Below are 15,531 nucleotides of genomic sequence, written 5' to 3' on the forward strand. Positions count from 1 at the left end.
CCCGTATAATGACATCAAACTGTTGATTATTGCAACATTTATTGATCTACAATTGTGACCCCACAAGAAGTCAAGTGATCGTGACAATAAAAGGCGTACAGCCAGCTAGCACAATAAACAGCAAATTGTCAACTGCTATATACTACAGAATACACACAGCCACAAAAGCAGCCGAGTCACTGACGACAAGAAATACTACAAGAAAAAAGATCAGCATTTTATCCCTTTTGAAGGCCTACTAATAATAAAATCCTTGTAAATAACAAGCTGCAACAGCCAAGCTTAGTGTGGAAAGTGAGAAAAAGGAGACTCAATTAGACAACATTAATATCAATAGGAAGAATTAGACATGCCACAAGCATCGAAGCTCTGTGCTGAGAGACAGCTATTATACCTTGATCATATATGGACAACAAATTTGTGTGTGAAAATGTTTCCGAATGATGATGCTCCGACATGAAGTACGTTATCATCGCTACTGGATGGTCGACTCTCTGGCCGGTGTGCGTGGCACCAAGTCGGTGATATCTTTCTGTGCGACGTCGTACGTGCTCTTGACACTCTCGCTCGTCGCCTCGTCCTTCCACAGCGATTCGTGCTCGTGGTCGTTCTCCACGTCTTTCACCGGAAGTGAATTATACACGGCGCTTGGTAGTGATTTCCTCCGCAGGGCGGAGTCGGTGATACCACACGAGAGCGAGACGTCGTCACCGCCGATTTCGAGTCGTTGGACGTCCCACGCCAGTTGCTCGTCGTTCAATTGACTTCCTGCTGCGCTCTGCTTTTCCATCAGCTCCTCTGCGTTCAGTTGTCGTTGTATGTTGCGGACGATCTCGAGATCGTCGCTCGTGTCGGGCGGCTTCGGCGAGCTGATCTTTCGCTCATGTTTGGCTAATGCCGTCTCCTTCTCGCGGAGCATCGCCTCGCGTTTCAGCAGCTCTTCTTCCAGATGTTTGAGTTCTTCGCGCTTGCGGTCCAACTCCGAGCCACCGGTTGTGCCTTTCTTAGTCTCCGCTTGTGTTCCGATGTTGAACCACGCATTCGCAACGACGGATGGCTGCCACTGAGTGTCTGTCGTTGACGTCGTTGGTTCGGTGTCGTTCGACCACGGCGATTTGTGTAGACAAGAAACGGAGCTGCCGTTGTCGTCCCACATCGATGCGAGAGGCGACTTCCGTCTCACTTTCTCGTCGACAAACAACGAGCCGTTGCTCTCCGATGTCGATGGCGACTGCACGTCCCGCTCGCGAACGTTCGCTGACTTCATGTTGGTCGGCGTGCCGACAACTGGTGAGAACGAGTATGCGCTCGCCGGCGACGTCGGCATATTGAACGGATCGGTCGTCAGCTTTTGCTCCAAAACGGTTTCTTTCTCCGGCGGCTGCATCGTGACCGACTGGCGTTGCCTACTTCTGTACGTCGTCACGTACTCTGATTCCGGTGACGCACTCCCACTGCTGTGATCGATCCCAGAATTGACGCTCCACTTCAACTCATACTCGCTCGCAGCCGGTTTGCTCTCTTCCTTCAATGCAAACGTTCTGTAACTCGTCGATGACTGCGGTTCGCCTTGTATGTCAGCGTTCTGCTGCCCGTAGCCTTGCTGATGATTACCGGCTCCATAAACCATATCGCCATACCCAAACTGATCGGACGGAATCGCCGATTCGTGCGACGGGTAACTCTCACGGCTGCTCCATTGTGGCGGTCTCACCGGTCTCACTATGCTGCTTTGAGTGACACTCTGTAATAATTGGTGACTATACGATGGCGGTCGATATGCGGTATCCTCGTGATGCGTTTGGTGCAAACTCGGCTTTCCAACGTGCGGGTCGGAAAACGACTGATGCGATCCGTACTCACCAAAGTCGACATCTGAACCATACGACACACTGTTACTCAATCCTGATCCGTATGGCATACCGTCGAAGCTCCCCGAACTCATCGATGCGTAACTCGGACCGGGAGGTCTCCGGCCGTAATACGAATATTCGGTCGAGAAGTGACCGAACGAGGGGGGTCCGTTACCGCCGCTGTGCGCACCGCGATTGACGAGAATCGGAGCTCGCGGCGTCATCTGGTCCCTGTATATCGTGTTGCTGTGTTTCACGTCCGAATACAGGCCGTCCATGCTCCCGTGGCTGCTCGAATGGAAGTCAACCGGTCGACCACCAAACTGACTCGCCGGCGGATACCCTCCGCGTACGTATTGACCGCCCATCTGCGGCATGCTGTACGACTTGTTCGATCCCGGATGTTGTTGCCCATACGAATGTAAGCCCATTCGTGCGGTCGGCGGTGTGCTGTACGGACCAGACGGCGGCACCGCCATCCCCGTCATCATCTCCTGAGAATAGTGGCGGCTGACCGATTGCTTCGGCGTCAGCGACTGCAACATGGGCTGCGATGTCGCCGGTTGAGGAGACTGAGCGTACGGAATGTAGTTGGAAATGTGATGGACAGGACCGTGAGGTCCCGGGAATGTCGACGGAAATTGAGATTGTGGAGGAGCGATGGACATTCCGGCTGACTGAGAGAAGTGACTGAGAGACGATTGCATGTTAGCGACCGGCGGAGGCTGCAACGGCTGGCCGGGTACTCGAGCGGGAAGCGGACGGCCTCGATTTCGCGAACTTCGTCGAAACCTAAAACACAAGCCAAAATTCAAGCTCAAGTAGATAGGTACTGGTCACACATTCTTGGTATCACAATACAAACATATGATGCTGTACATATACTGTAGGTCATCAGTGTTCAAAATCTTATGGCAGACGTATCTTGACAACCTAACAAAATGTTTAGTTGTCAAGGTGTTTAGGACTTTTAACATATCTTTATATTTATATATATATATATATATATACATAAATATAGGCTGATCGGTCCGTCTGTCTGTCTGTAACATCAATCCCCACAAAACCATGCATAAAGACTGGGTTCCACACTATAATGCAAACGCAGTTTCAGTTGTACGAGTTGACGATTCAAAGAGGCACCTTTTGAAGTCCACAAACCCAACCGTATTAGCGAGGATGCTGTTGTTGCTCAAAGTTTGCATGACGAACCACGAGTGCACGCTGAATTAATCGAGGTCGACAGTGAAGGTGTCAAGCAATTTCTTGCCAATCAGACCCGCCGCCACTTGTGCTTAAACTTCTCTACAACGGCACATTGCATCTCCACCAAATTTGAAATGCCTGTTTGTGACCTTGGACAGTATAAACAGAGTGAGTCGCTTCTTACAAGGGACGTCTATAGGAGCAAGATATTTTTGACTATATCCGGGTTATAAAAAATACGGTATAGAGGAACAAATTATTCAGGAGTTATGTTGCCTCCGGCCAATTCATGTTAATTTGCTCTAACAACCACATGGCAATTTGTGTTACTTAAACGTGAATCCTGCTCTATTTAAATATTGTCGGTTGGGGTAACATATGAGGAAGAAAGACGGGCAGATGGGCAGTGCTTTTTGTGGTGCAGTGCGTGCACACTTGCACGCAGACACCCACTCATAGCACATGCTGCAAACTAAACGCTACAACAGCTAAAGCTTTATGTCAAATTGACACAAGTCTGAGTGCCGTTGAACAAATGTTGAAACTGCCTCTACGTGCAGCTGTACTTCATCGTCGAACTACGCGTCTTGTTTGTCAATAGTGGCGGTGGTGCTAGTTCTCACGTTGATGACATGGTCTGCCCAATCACCGTATCCCATCTCCTCCAATAAATACATAATAAAGTTTACAGTCTGCACAAACCCGAAGAACCTTCCCATCTTTCAAAACGTGTGTTCCAATGCTCATGGAATCGCAAAGGGCAATCGAAGACGTCATGCTACCAGACAAGCGCATGCACAAAAAACCAGCCGGACCTCCAAACACGAACAGGCAAGTTACACCAACACGAAATCTTTTCGGTGTGGCCTAATTATACGGAGTTTCTTGCAAGTAAACAAAATCCCAAGACTTGAGGTGTCACTCTCAGTCTGACCTGAGTAATGTCACTATTCTACTCGACAGCATAAAAACAAAAATGTATTGGGTCCTCCATAGCTTGAGTGACTTTAGTGGTCAGGATGGCAACCTCACTGGTACATGTATAATTGGTCGCTGTCACATGAATTCAGTTAGTCGTCACATGAATTCAGTTAGTCGTCACATGACAACTTGACCACCACTTTTTCAACACTGGATCATAACACCCATGACACGTGTGATATGAGGGATCGATATGTGAGCCTTCAGACAGGTGGGAAGACAACCTGTCATGCAACCAGGAAGAAGGAAGCAGGAAAAGCTCCAAACACCCACAATCAAGAGTGAACAGGTTGAGAAACAACAAACAGACAGACACACAATACAAACAAACAAACAAACAACATCAAGTAAGAAATAAAGTGACAAAAACTGCCAGAAACAGGAAAATGAGTAAACAAGGAAACTGGCATGCCCCTAAAAGAATACGACCAGAAAGCCAGAAACATTAAAAGACGGGGACGAAAGGAAAGAAGAAGTACGACCAATACAAACAGTATGCCGGCAATCAACCGGCGAATCAAATATACATGAATAATTCTATCATTCTTGTCGAGCCAACTCACCTTTCCATTTCATCTTCAGAATGTGCAAACGAGCACGTCGCACCCCTCGGGCAACTTCCTCGCGTCTGCATGTCCTTGCACATGCTCGTCTTGTACTTGCTGTTGTACGCCTGCTGAAACTCGCTGCTCTTACTCTTTTGGTTCGCCTGCACGAAGCGAACGAGACCTTGCACAACGGCCTCAACCGCTTGCATTCCTTTGCTGCAAGTTTCCCAGTCTACACTTAGTATTTCTAGATAGGAGTGATAGATTAGAGAATGAATGGTATGACGATGTCATGTGGAACTCACCGGAAGATGCGTTTAGATTTGAGAGAAATTCAAAATGGTCTCGAAGATCTCCAAGATGGAAAGGATCGCTGGATCGAGTCAATGCAATGACTAATTCGTCGATGCTGTGACTGAATGACTCTGGTGTTTGTAGCTAAAGACAATGTCACATTTCGAATGATATATTGTACATATGCGCATGCAGACACAGACGTATATAAACACAAATATGAACAGACACACATACATGCATGTGTACGTACACACGTATGTATACACATGCATACACGTACACACGATGATATATACACACACATGTACACACACGCACGCACACACGCTGTAACACAATTAATTACAGACCTCTGAAACTGACAATAGACATAAAGACAGATTTAAATCTCATCTACATACCTACAAACCTACTTATACATACACTGACCCTTTTCATCACACAAGAAAGACAAATCTACCCAACCATCACACACAAAATCACAATAATCAAATTTTCTCAAAACAGTTACAAAACAGAGCCTAATACACAGAAGATGTCAATTTTCAATATGGGATAGATAACCTACATTATTATTATTAATTAACTTTCCTGATAAGACAATCTCACCTTGTCGATTATCGACTGCATGTGCGACTTATGATTCGTGTCTCCATACAGAAGCGACGACCACTGATCGGGTGCGATCCTCAATCCGGCCTCCATCGCAATCTGAACGATCTGCGAGTCATGCTCTCTCCTCAAAGCCTCGTAACTCTGAAACTATACAAGGAAAGGTCATATAAACAACTAAACCAGCAAGCCAACCTACTTAGCAACAACATCTGCTACTTAGCACCACCAACTGCTACTCAGCATTCCAACATGCTTCACGCTTATCCGGCTTCCGGTCGGCAACCTAATCCGTGAACCCCGGATGTGAGATATCAACATGCCATCTAGGGTGACCACCCATATGTTCATTGAAACTAAATTTCTACTCACTACCCTCACTCACCTCCTCCTTCAACTCCATAAGCGACGACTCGTCGTCACGCTTCGTCACCTAAACAACAAAAACTCATTTCATTCAACAAACAAAACGCGGAATTCCTCGCGCCAACCGACCAACCAATCAGAACCGCACCCAACAACCACCGCTCTAAGTCACATACACACATAGACACACATACACATACACACCGACCTTGAAGCACGATGCGCGATACAACAACTGCACGACGTGTCCAACGCTCGTCTTCGACGCCTGATGATACTCCTTCTCCTGCAGCCGCGAGACTACAAACTTGACGAGCACCTTGCGAGACAACTGGACCCCGCCTTCGAGAGAGAAGAGTATGAGACGCAGACACTCCTCTTGCAGTGCCGGTCCGAGAAACTGACAGCCACGCTGACGCACCGCTGCCCACAGATTAGACGAGAGTTGTTGTTGGTTTTGATGATGTAATAGAAGCTCCGTCACAGTGCGTTCGCCGAGAGAACGAGCGGCTCGCATCGCCCGCGCTCGTCCCTCTGCCTCGATGAGTTGACAGTTGATGAGTGTGACGAGTTTTCGCTGCATCGGGCGACTCAGAGTGCCGTTATTCGTGCTGCCGACGGTTCCGAGGATGCTGAGCGGCTTGAGGAGGAGAGCGAGACTCTCGATGGCTCGCTTGGCGTCGAGATAGTCACGTTTCTCGTCGTCTAGAACGTCATACGGGAGAGGGGAAGGTTGGAGTGTGGAACCACCGCTGGTGAGAAGCAACAGCGCGTCGTTGACGGGAAGTTTTTCGATGTCTGTAGTGATTGGAGAGCTGCAAAATTGGCATTGACGTCGTTGGAGATTGCTAAGGCACGATTTGCAGACGGTGTGGCCGCACGCTAGGCTCACGGGTAGACGTAGGACGTCGTTGAAGTCTTGGAGACAGATTGGACATTGTAGGAAGTCGGTCCATTGGGGGGCCTGCATTGTAGGAGCGTCAAGTTGACGGTTTAGATGCGACAGATGATGTCGAGAGACGTGTCCTGAAACGGACAAATGAGTGGACACGATGCTAATCCATCGACTGGAAGAGCATGTGTGTGACGCTTCGCCAATATGGCGACTACGGAAATACGGGGGTTGTCCCCTGTTGCAACTTGAACCCTTAATGCGGCCAATCACTCGCGGCGATGTCTAATATGACGTCGGTCTTCCGGGTGTGGTTATTTACATGTACGCAATGCGTGGGCGGTGCACCTCCGGAGCGCGCAGGCCTTGACCGGTTTGGTTTCATTCAAATGCAATTCTATTCGCATTACAAACTCTCGTAACCTACACATCCGTGAAAATTATATCTAACACTTTTACATTACATAACTGTTGGTCGAAACTCGTTCTGTACGGTCTCTACAGCCCGTCGGACAGGAAATGCGCGCATCACGTGACCCATCTCCGCATTAGATCACCCGAACTGACGATTCGAGGTCATCTAGAATAACACAATACCGCTGACTCAACTGTCAATTAGATTACCGACTGACTGGACAGTCGTAGGTCGCCTACCTTCATCGACTTCTTGGAAGCAGCAGCCAAAGCAGCACAGAACCACAGCGCAGACGGCCACAATGGCGCATATAACAGCTGTCGCTATAGATAGGTATCGACCGACGTTGATGATTTCATCACAGTCTGGCGAGCGAACGGAAGGCGTTGGCGTGTCGTCTTTGCAAGCGTCGTACACGGCGTTGAGTAGCCTGTTGAGGAGAAATCCGAGAAGGCTGACCAGAACGGCGGCAGATGAAACGAGAGCGGTTAGAAACCAAAATAATCCGAGACAAGTGCGACCCTAGAAAAGAACGCGAAAAACTTTCATTTTACCGGCAGACCCCTGTTGAGCAGTCACACAAGTATGAATGCCACAACCGGACAACACGTGTAGACACGTACACACCAACGCATTTGATTGATTTAATTAGATTGAACACAGAAACGCGATTAGTCTCAACGAAACCGCCTACTCTGGCTGGTTAGACACGATTAGCGTGAGCTCACCTTTTTGCTCGGATCTGCGGGTGCGACGCAACAGAGCGTGACGAGAGAAAGGAGTAGCAGCTAGACAACGGAAATAAGTCGCAAACCCGGAAATGCATGTCTGGTGTGACCAGCACGTGACAAACGACGAGTTTAGAGAAGCACGTCACTTACTGGGATGCCAAGAAGTGGCATAAAGTACCCATCCAACCCCAACGCGGAAAATACGTCGAGGTCCTTGTTGGCCTTGTCATCTTTGTATCTTCCCAGGTAAATGCCAAGACCGGTGGCCAAGATAGCGAATAGTGCAACGGACAGGACGACGACGACACACGCCAACACAGCCGACGGCTTGGCCATAGATACGCGCAATCATTCAGAGAACTGGCGACTGAACTGCATCCGGTTTGGACGAAGAACAGAGTAGCGCGCGTTAGCGACGTGTCTACAGCGTCCTGTACACGTGACAGTATTTCTATTTGTGTTTTGCTACATAAATATATGTTGCAAACCAAATTTATATTTAATGATTGACATGTGAGTACAAAAGCGTCTCTTTGTGTTTCTTTCAATGTTTCTGCCAGTACAGTCACCAAGTAGTGTGATTCATTGTTTCCATGACAACAAGTATATGCAATTTTCCCATCGTAACAATGATTGTTCCTAGTCACCGTCACTACGTGACGCTTCAATTGCCTGACTACAAAATACAAATGGGTACACATGAACAAGACAATGCGCACTGTGTGTGTGTGTGTGTGTGTGTGTGAGTGTGTGTGTGAGTGTGTGTGTACCCTGATAGAGTACACAAGTACATCATCTTTTAGACGCTAACACTACTGGAGGTGTGACTATCGTACCACGTTCAATAGAACTGGAATTTCACAAGCAAAAGTAAACGTGACGTCACATTCCGTATGTACTTTCCTGACAGACAGTGACCTGCCAACACCGGCATTTCCGAAACCTGTTCTAAACGGTCTTGGCCAGGTGTATGTAGCTTCCAAACCTCTTGGGGTGCGTTCTAACTTAGGCATCTTGCTTTCTTTCTCGGGAGTTCTCTCCCCAGGACGTCATCATATGACGTACATGGTAAGAACATATTACCCTCCCGTCAACGGTACCACAGCATGCCCTTGCTATCAGCACGGCTGTATATGCAGAGTTCAGTCTCACACAATTGGTGCATACCTGCAATACAAGCGCCAATGCTATGTATGTATTATGTATGTATATGTATGTATTATGTATGTATATGTATGTATGTACACATGGAGCATGTATATGTTGTCACTGGCATGCATGTCTGAGACAGCCATTTCGATGTGGGTCACATATACTTCAGATGAGACATCAAAAACATTACTTTCAAAAAAAGCAATAAGAAAGGGCAAATGGAGCAGACCTCGTTACTGGCTTAGCTAATCAATCACACTATGGACTTACGACTACCAAACGACTACTCAGTACATCGGCCATCTTCTATTCTACACATAAATACAGCATAACCTATGACGAGCGCTTGCTTACATACGAGTGTCATCTCTGGCAGGACAGACAGCATTCCAGACCGTCCTACACGATACGACCACCTCTAACAAAAGTGACCGTATCTTCTCTCCCGGCTGCAACACAAAACGAGCTAAAGCAACAAGAGAGAAAGAAACAGACTGACGAGCTTTACGTTCATCGCAGCTCTGGCAGAAACATCCGAAGCAGCACAGACAGATAGAAAGCAGGAAAGTGACGAAGAAGACACCGGCAGACGCAATGGACAAGTATTTCCCGATGGTTGTGATGTCCTCACATTCCGATTTAAGATCGGGAACGACTTTGAAAACGTCATTGTCACAGTTGATTCCGGCCAACGCATCCAAAATGAAACCCAAAACGCTGAGAATAGCGCACGCGACACAGAGGACTGCGATAAAAGCCCAGCAGCAACCGACACAGACACGACCCTGTGTGCAAACAGTTTGAATGCAAAAACAATAGCCGCAGCACGCTTGAAACTTACTTGTTGATTGGGATAAGTCGGACTAACCACACAAATGGTTATGATAGCAATCAACAAAATCTACAAAAAGGGAAAAAATTACAGAATACTTGATATCAATTACAAAAATACTTGCTATATCAATTACAAAATACTTGATATCGATTACAAAAAATATTTGATATCAATATGTATAATTTATACATTTTTGATGTTCATTAATAATTAATTTCAAAAAACGTGCATGCAGCTACAGTATACACGATCAATCCGTACACTCTTCACACAAGTACGAAGCTACCAATGACCATAGTACATGCTACACCTACACCTTGACATGACGTACATATAAGTGCCATAAATCATAGACAGTGTTTCCGCTGGATGCTCGCCAAATAGCCAAATGCTACAAATAGATGTCATTGACGATAAAATGGTACTTCCTCCTCACCAATTTGGCTAACTGGTGCAGTGTACAAGTACAGCTTCCTCTAATCTTGCAAGCAGGGTCGCTACTGTACAGTGAGATAAAGGTGGCATTTATTGAAGCTCCAAAATTATAAAAGCCAATCTATTGCGGGTGCGTTATTTATGTTCTGCACACGGTGAGCACTCTCCTTGCATACGGATTCCATAAGTGTCAAACCAGAAATACACACAGTAAAGATGACAACAGTCGTGGTTTTGAAAACAACTGTACAGAAGTGAAACAAAAACAAACCGATGGTAGAAAACACGAGGAAGATGACAATGATGGATGATGACCTACATGATGCTGAACACAGAAGGGGCAAAACTTCATGACTTTGATTTCAACAGCTTTGAAAATTTGGTATAAAAAGGCAACAAAGATGGCACTGAGTCGTACCAAAGTCATGTTCCTTTGAGCATAACGTGTCAAGTTAGTAGTAAAGGTGCCCGCTCACGATTCACCACACATGTGCAGACACACCCATGCAAACTTGAAATCGTGCCTTTATGGATACATTTATCCATTCAACAGTTTGAAATAACATGCTGTTAAATGAGAAAGCGATTTCTCGATCTTTTCCTCGTTGCATGTGACCTAAAAATGAGTGGAGCACAGAGTGCACACTAGCACGATGGCATCCGGACAGACATCTACCATGTATGAAGTTGTCTCGCGTAGCCAGACCCTTTTCCCGTGTCCTACTTTGCGGAAGTATGACACGGGAAAAGGGTCTGGCTACGCGAGACTATGTATGAAGTTGTAGACTAGCTTATCAGTGTACCAATGCATACATCTGACTTGCAGTTGTTGAATTTCTGTAGAAGAAACATCACTATCGGCGCATCGTCTGTCACACCGAGTATAGGCTATTCCTCAATTCTAGCCAGCTCTTGTATCTGCCATGTAAAGATAAATGCACAATCTGTGTTGCCGGTGGCGTCCGGCACCTCTCCAGGGCTTATTTCACTCTCCAAGTTTCAGACACCAACACGTGATGCTCTGTGCTCCACCCATTTCCGGGTCACGTGCAACTAGAAAACAATCGAGAAAGCGTTTTGTCGTTCAACAGCAAGCAAGCTATCTCAAGACAGTAAATGGTAAATGTGTGAATAAAGAACCTACACACCTGTCGTTAGCTTTCCCGAAATGTCAAGTACAAGAAGCGAAACTGCCGTGGCGGACAAGAACGCGATTCGCCTTTCTCTCTATACTAGGAATAAAGACTGTATGTTATGGAACGTGGTGCACCCTAAGATGTTCCCTTGTTCTGCTTCGTTATGACACAACTTGAAATCGCGGCACGTTTTCAAGTTTGCATGGGTGTGCCTAAGTGTGCTGAATTGTGAGCGGGCACCTTTAGGGTTGTTAGTTGGTACATGTTTGGGTGATTTTTTCTTGGCTCTGAATGAAGTGCTTGGCTACAGTTTAGCTACCCAAGTGGTTACTACCAATCAAAAAATTCCGGTGGAAACACTGGCCATCTAGATGCATGAAATACAACCCTAAATAATTAGTCCATCCAAACATTGCTCATAGTAACTGCTATAGGCTATGTAGCAGTCCATGTCTGACATCTAAAACTTGATAATGCATAGCACAACTGGCACAGATTTTTACTGATTAGTGTATTAGATCACAAGACATCATATCGTATGCACAACTAAGTTGGAAGAAAAGTAAAGCTAGAAAACTTCATTGAGCTGTATGGTGTACTGGTTCTGGCACACCCTTTAAACATAACACCATGGTGCCAATCCGTCATTAGTCACTGTTTACTTTAGCTTACTATGATAACTGGAACAAACGCCCACCTTCCTTGGAAATGCACATAGTCGCAACAGCAACACAGACACACTCACCACAACCGCTTTAGCCAACACTGTTCTCTACCAACAAGTCACGTGCTCTCAAAGTCTCAACTAACTTTCACACCCTTTAGGATAATATTTACCTACCAGACGCTACAGATTCCAAACGACTAAACGACAGGGACTGCACTCCTAACAGCACCAAACACAATACAGCCAACAAATCCAGCAAGCTCAGACGTCGAGTTAACCGTTGCAAACCACTTTTCCCTTTCCAACTAAAACCACCCACAAAGACCAGAATCCGGAAGCCACCGACTGCAGTCGAAGGGGCCAAACAGTCGGCACTCCGCTGACATGGAACTCGAGCGCCGACAGTCAACATCATTACTGCAAACAAAGGCGCACGCACGAGACACCCAGAGCTGCATGCAACAGCGCAAGCTCACTGCGCGACGTCGCTTCAGCTCTAGTTCCAATAGTTGGGCGAATTCGCAAACTTGGCAGCGTGCCAAGGTCTCCTGCATGCAGTTTTCAACACGCTAGACGTAAAACGGTACACAGTACTGACCAGCACGCTTGCGAATGGCGTAAATTGTCCCACAAGCCGACCGGCGGCCTCGAAATCGAGGTCGATCAGTTCGTACTGGTTCAGGAAAAGACCGAGGCCTGCTGCTTCGATGGCAATAAGGCCGATGCAAAGGACGATGACGATGCCTGCTGCTATGATGGACGGCTTTCCCATCTCTGAACGCAATCAGCTGTGAACTCCAACCTGAGACAACTATCTTCGTCGGTTGCGCTATTAAATTGCAACTTGACTAACGTGCGTTAAATAAGCTAATGGAGAAATAATAATGAAAATCCTAATACATGTACAGTACATACATACTGATACAAGTAATGCCGTTCATGGACAGCTGTCTCTTAAATTACAATGCCAAGATGTTGCTAGGTAGACTAGCTGTGGACAGTAATGACCATGAACTTTTTGATGTTTCGTTTTAGTTTTGAGTGTACGTACTCTCAGTGATGGGTATATCTAAGTATATAAATCCCGAATGATTGAGAAAAAAATAGACAAGTAATTGCAAATTAATAATTATCTAGATTTTAATTATTTTAATTATACCTATTACCAGTAAAGTGTTTCCATACCTAAACATACAAAAAAAACACAAAGAAAAAAAGGTAGTCTCGCGTGGCCAGACCTTCGGTGTACGCGTGCCGACTGAACGTTCGCATTTAGTCCAACTAGCGTGCGTTACGATATCCTTGAACATGGAGGGTCCGAATGAGTTTGAACTGTCGACTCTTCCTACTGACGGAATCTCTACGGTGAGATTTGGTCCTACGTCGACTGGTTTTCTTCTTGCATCGTCGTGGGACAAGGTTCGTGCATTCGATTCGTTTTCATTAGGATTGTGGAGAAATTGGCGCGTTTCCTAGAGCGTCCGCTTGTATGATGTCAACAGCAACGTGCTGAGAGTGCAGTACCACCACGCCGCAGCCGTTCTCGACTGCTGCTTCTCCGACGAAGTGCACGGATTCAGCGGAGGGCTCGACAAGTTTGTTAAGATGTAGGTCACGTGACCTCATGTTCATTTTTCGTGTTTTTAGTTTGGCTTCCGTTTAGGTTTGATTTCAACGCGAGTTCGGACACGGTGCTCGGGGCGCACCACGACGCGATTCGATGCGTGAACCATTGTCCAGCTCTTGGTCAGTGCTTGACAAACACGTTGACATAGCCACATACGACAGGCATCTATAAGTGTCGTGTGTAGGATTAGTGTGTACAGGGAGTTGGGATAAGACTGTTAAATTGTGGGATGTAAGAAACAATCGAGGTGTTGCAGGCACTCTTGATCAACAGGAAAAGGTCCGACCCTCTGTGTACCATCTATACATTCAATTTTTTTTTCATTTTGTGATTATAGGTTTATACGATGGATGTTAGTCAAGAGAAACTGATTGTTGGCTCTGTGAGTTGTCGTTTGTGATAGACCAGCAGTTGGCTGTTAATTAAGTTGATTTTGTTTGATTGTAGAAAGGAAGGCATGTGTTGATCTGGGATCTTAGGAACACTGTAAGATGGTGGCTGTAATGTTTGACGTTGACAGACTAGCAACAGACAGACAGCTAGGCAGATAAGTAGAGAGAAAGAAGACAACATAGACACTTGCAAACCGCCCGACTTGCAAATTACCGGACCTGCTCTCCGTTCCTGCAGTCGGACACTGGTGTTTGCATGTTGTAAATACTAATTATATGATGATATTTGTGATACACAGAGTCAGCCTTTATGGCGAAGGGAGTCGACTCTAAAATACCAAACTCGTTCAATTAGGTGCTTTCCTAATGGCCAAGGTCCACACACATAGTTGTACCATATATTACAATGCATGCATATCAACAGCCAATCTTGTGTGTATGTTTGTTAGGCTATGTTTTGAGTTCGATTGAAGGTCGTGTCGCAGTCGAATTCTTCGATCCCAGTCCAGACGCCCAGAAAACCAAATATGCATTCAAATGTCACAGAATCAAGGAGAACGGCAAGGAGACCATTTACCCTGTCACAGCCATTTCATTCCACTTGATGTAAGTAACTATTAAAATTATAAATAAATATATATTTTATATATTAAATTATATAAAATTTAATTAATTTTTTAGTCATAACACGTTTGCTACTGGAGGGTGTGATGGTTTTGTCAATGTGTGGGATGCATTCAACAGAAAAAGATTAGCTCAGGTGCGTTCCTTGATTTTTTGTTTACTCACTGCCACTCACTTGTCTCTCTCTCTCTTTCTAGTTTCATCGTTACCCAACAACAATCGCTTCTCTCTCATTCAATTGTGATGGCTCATTACTGGCCATAGCATCATCCTACATGCTAGAAGAAGGAGAGAAAGAGTCAGTCGCCGTGTTCGTTACCAACTTTGTTTTGCTTTCATTTTGTTGTGTGTTAGGAGTCCTCCAAGAGACACTATTATTATTCGTCATGTGACCGACATGGAGACGAAGCCTAAGTGAAAGGAATTGTTGTACATTTTAGTGACAAGTGAGAGACAGTGTGGTACTATCTGGAACTGTTGTAGTAATGTCATCAAACTAACGAGACGTGCAGGCTCTTTTATGTTAGAAATACGTCATGATCACATGTTTTACAACACAAACATGTACATCTACCACTATCTTTTCTGGATATCTGAATTCTATTGGCGGCCACTCGGTTCACACGAGTTTTCGAGTCAAGAAAAGTTTCATACTGGTGCATCATTGTAATTGACCATGGTGTCTAAGTTTCAATACACACACACACACACACACACACACACACACACACACACACACACACACACACACACACACACACA

At 45.8% G+C, this 15,531-nt stretch overlaps 3 protein-coding genes across 5 annotated transcripts; 1 reads left to right on the forward strand and 2 right to left on the reverse strand.

Annotated features, from left to right (window-relative positions):
* Window positions 1–20: 20 nt before the first annotated feature.
* On the reverse strand, window positions 21–8,276 carry LOC134191265 (uncharacterized). Of its 2 annotated transcripts, XM_062659859.1 has the most exons (9): window positions 8,052–8,276; window positions 7,899–7,958; window positions 7,410–7,692; window positions 6,072–7,335; window positions 5,883–5,930; window positions 5,495–5,647; window positions 4,894–5,026; window positions 4,604–4,835; window positions 21–2,645 (listed from the first exon to the last, which is right to left on the reverse strand). In XM_062659859.1, the coding sequence occupies exons 4-9, from the start codon at window positions 6,831–6,833 to the stop codon at window positions 476–478; spliced, it is 3,498 nt and encodes a 1,165-aa protein (XP_062515843.1). In that variant the 5' UTR covers window positions 6,834–7,335; window positions 7,410–7,692; window positions 7,899–7,958; window positions 8,052–8,276; the 3' UTR covers window positions 21–475. The 2 variants fall into 2 exon arrangements, with proteins under 2 accessions (XP_062515843.1, XP_062515844.1); XM_062659860.1 differs by having other exon boundaries at window positions 7,899–8,276.
* Window positions 8,277–9,195: 919 nt separating this feature from the next.
* Window positions 9,196–12,961, reverse strand: LOC134191395 (uncharacterized). 2 transcript variants are annotated; one of them, XM_062660006.1, is made up of 4 exons: window positions 12,725–12,961; window positions 9,895–9,954; window positions 9,562–9,838; window positions 9,196–9,502 (listed from the first exon to the last, which is right to left on the reverse strand). In XM_062660006.1, the coding sequence occupies exons 1-4, from the start codon at window positions 12,896–12,898 to the stop codon at window positions 9,453–9,455; spliced, it is 561 nt and encodes a 186-aa protein (XP_062515990.1). In that variant the 5' UTR covers window positions 12,899–12,961; the 3' UTR covers window positions 9,196–9,452. The 2 variants fall into 2 exon arrangements, with proteins under 2 accessions (XP_062515990.1, XP_062515991.1); XM_062660007.1 differs by lacking the exon at window positions 12,725–12,961 and adding an exon at window positions 11,137–12,410.
* Window positions 12,962–13,413: 452 nt separating this feature from the next.
* Window positions 13,414–15,396, forward strand: LOC134190702 (mitotic checkpoint protein BUB3-like). The gene is made up of 11 exons (XM_062659184.1): window positions 13,414–13,545; window positions 13,603–13,733; window positions 13,790–13,872; window positions 13,938–14,032; window positions 14,091–14,135; window positions 14,201–14,239; window positions 14,445–14,520; window positions 14,595–14,751; window positions 14,827–14,905; window positions 14,967–15,067; window positions 15,124–15,396. The coding sequence occupies exons 1-11, from the start codon at window positions 13,435–13,437 to the stop codon at window positions 15,185–15,187; spliced, it is 981 nt and encodes a 326-aa protein (XP_062515168.1). The 5' UTR covers window positions 13,414–13,434; the 3' UTR covers window positions 15,188–15,396.
* The last annotated feature ends 135 nt before the right edge of the window (window positions 15,397–15,531 follow it).

Source organism: Corticium candelabrum, chromosome 15 (assembly GCF_963422355.1).
Source record: "Corticium candelabrum chromosome 15, ooCorCand1.1, whole genome shotgun sequence".
Taxonomy (NCBI): Eukaryota; Metazoa; Porifera; class Homoscleromorpha; order Homosclerophorida; family Plakinidae; genus Corticium; species Corticium candelabrum.

Coding starts and splice junctions, on each gene's coding strand:
- LOC134191265 (XM_062659859.1), bottom strand. CDS start 6,833: ATGCAGGCCCCCCAATGGACCGACTTCCTACAATGTCCAATCTGTCTC. Junction 5,648..5,882: donor TTATGGAGTTGAAGGAGGAG/GTGAGTGAGGGT, acceptor TTCCTTGTATAG/TTTCAGAGTTACGAGGCTTT. Junction 2,646..4,603: donor TCTGAAGATGAAATGGAAAG/GTGAGTTGGCTC, acceptor CTTGTGTTTTAG/GTTTCGACGAAGTTCGCGAA.
- LOC134191395 (XM_062660006.1), bottom strand. CDS start 12,898: ATGGGAAAGCCGTCCATCATAGCAGCAGGCATCGTCATCGTCCTTTGC. Junction 9,955..12,724: donor CGCCATTCGCAAGCGTGCTG/GTCAGTACTGTG, acceptor CCCTTTTTGTAG/ATTTTGTTGATTGCTATCAT. Junction 9,839..9,894: donor CGACTTATCCCAATCAACAA/GTAAGTTTCAAG, acceptor GTTTGCACACAG/GGTCGTGTCTGTGTCGGTTG.
- LOC134190702 (XM_062659184.1), top strand. CDS start 13,435: ATGGAGGGTCCGAATGAGTTTGAACTGTCGACTCTTCCTACTGACGGA. Junction 14,033..14,090: donor CTCTTGATCAACAGGAAAAG/GTCCGACCCTCT, acceptor TTGTGATTATAG/GTTTATACGATGGATGTTAG. Junction 14,521..14,594: donor GTGCTTTCCTAATGGCCAAG/GTCCACACACAT, acceptor TATGTTTGTTAG/GCTATGTTTTGAGTTCGATT.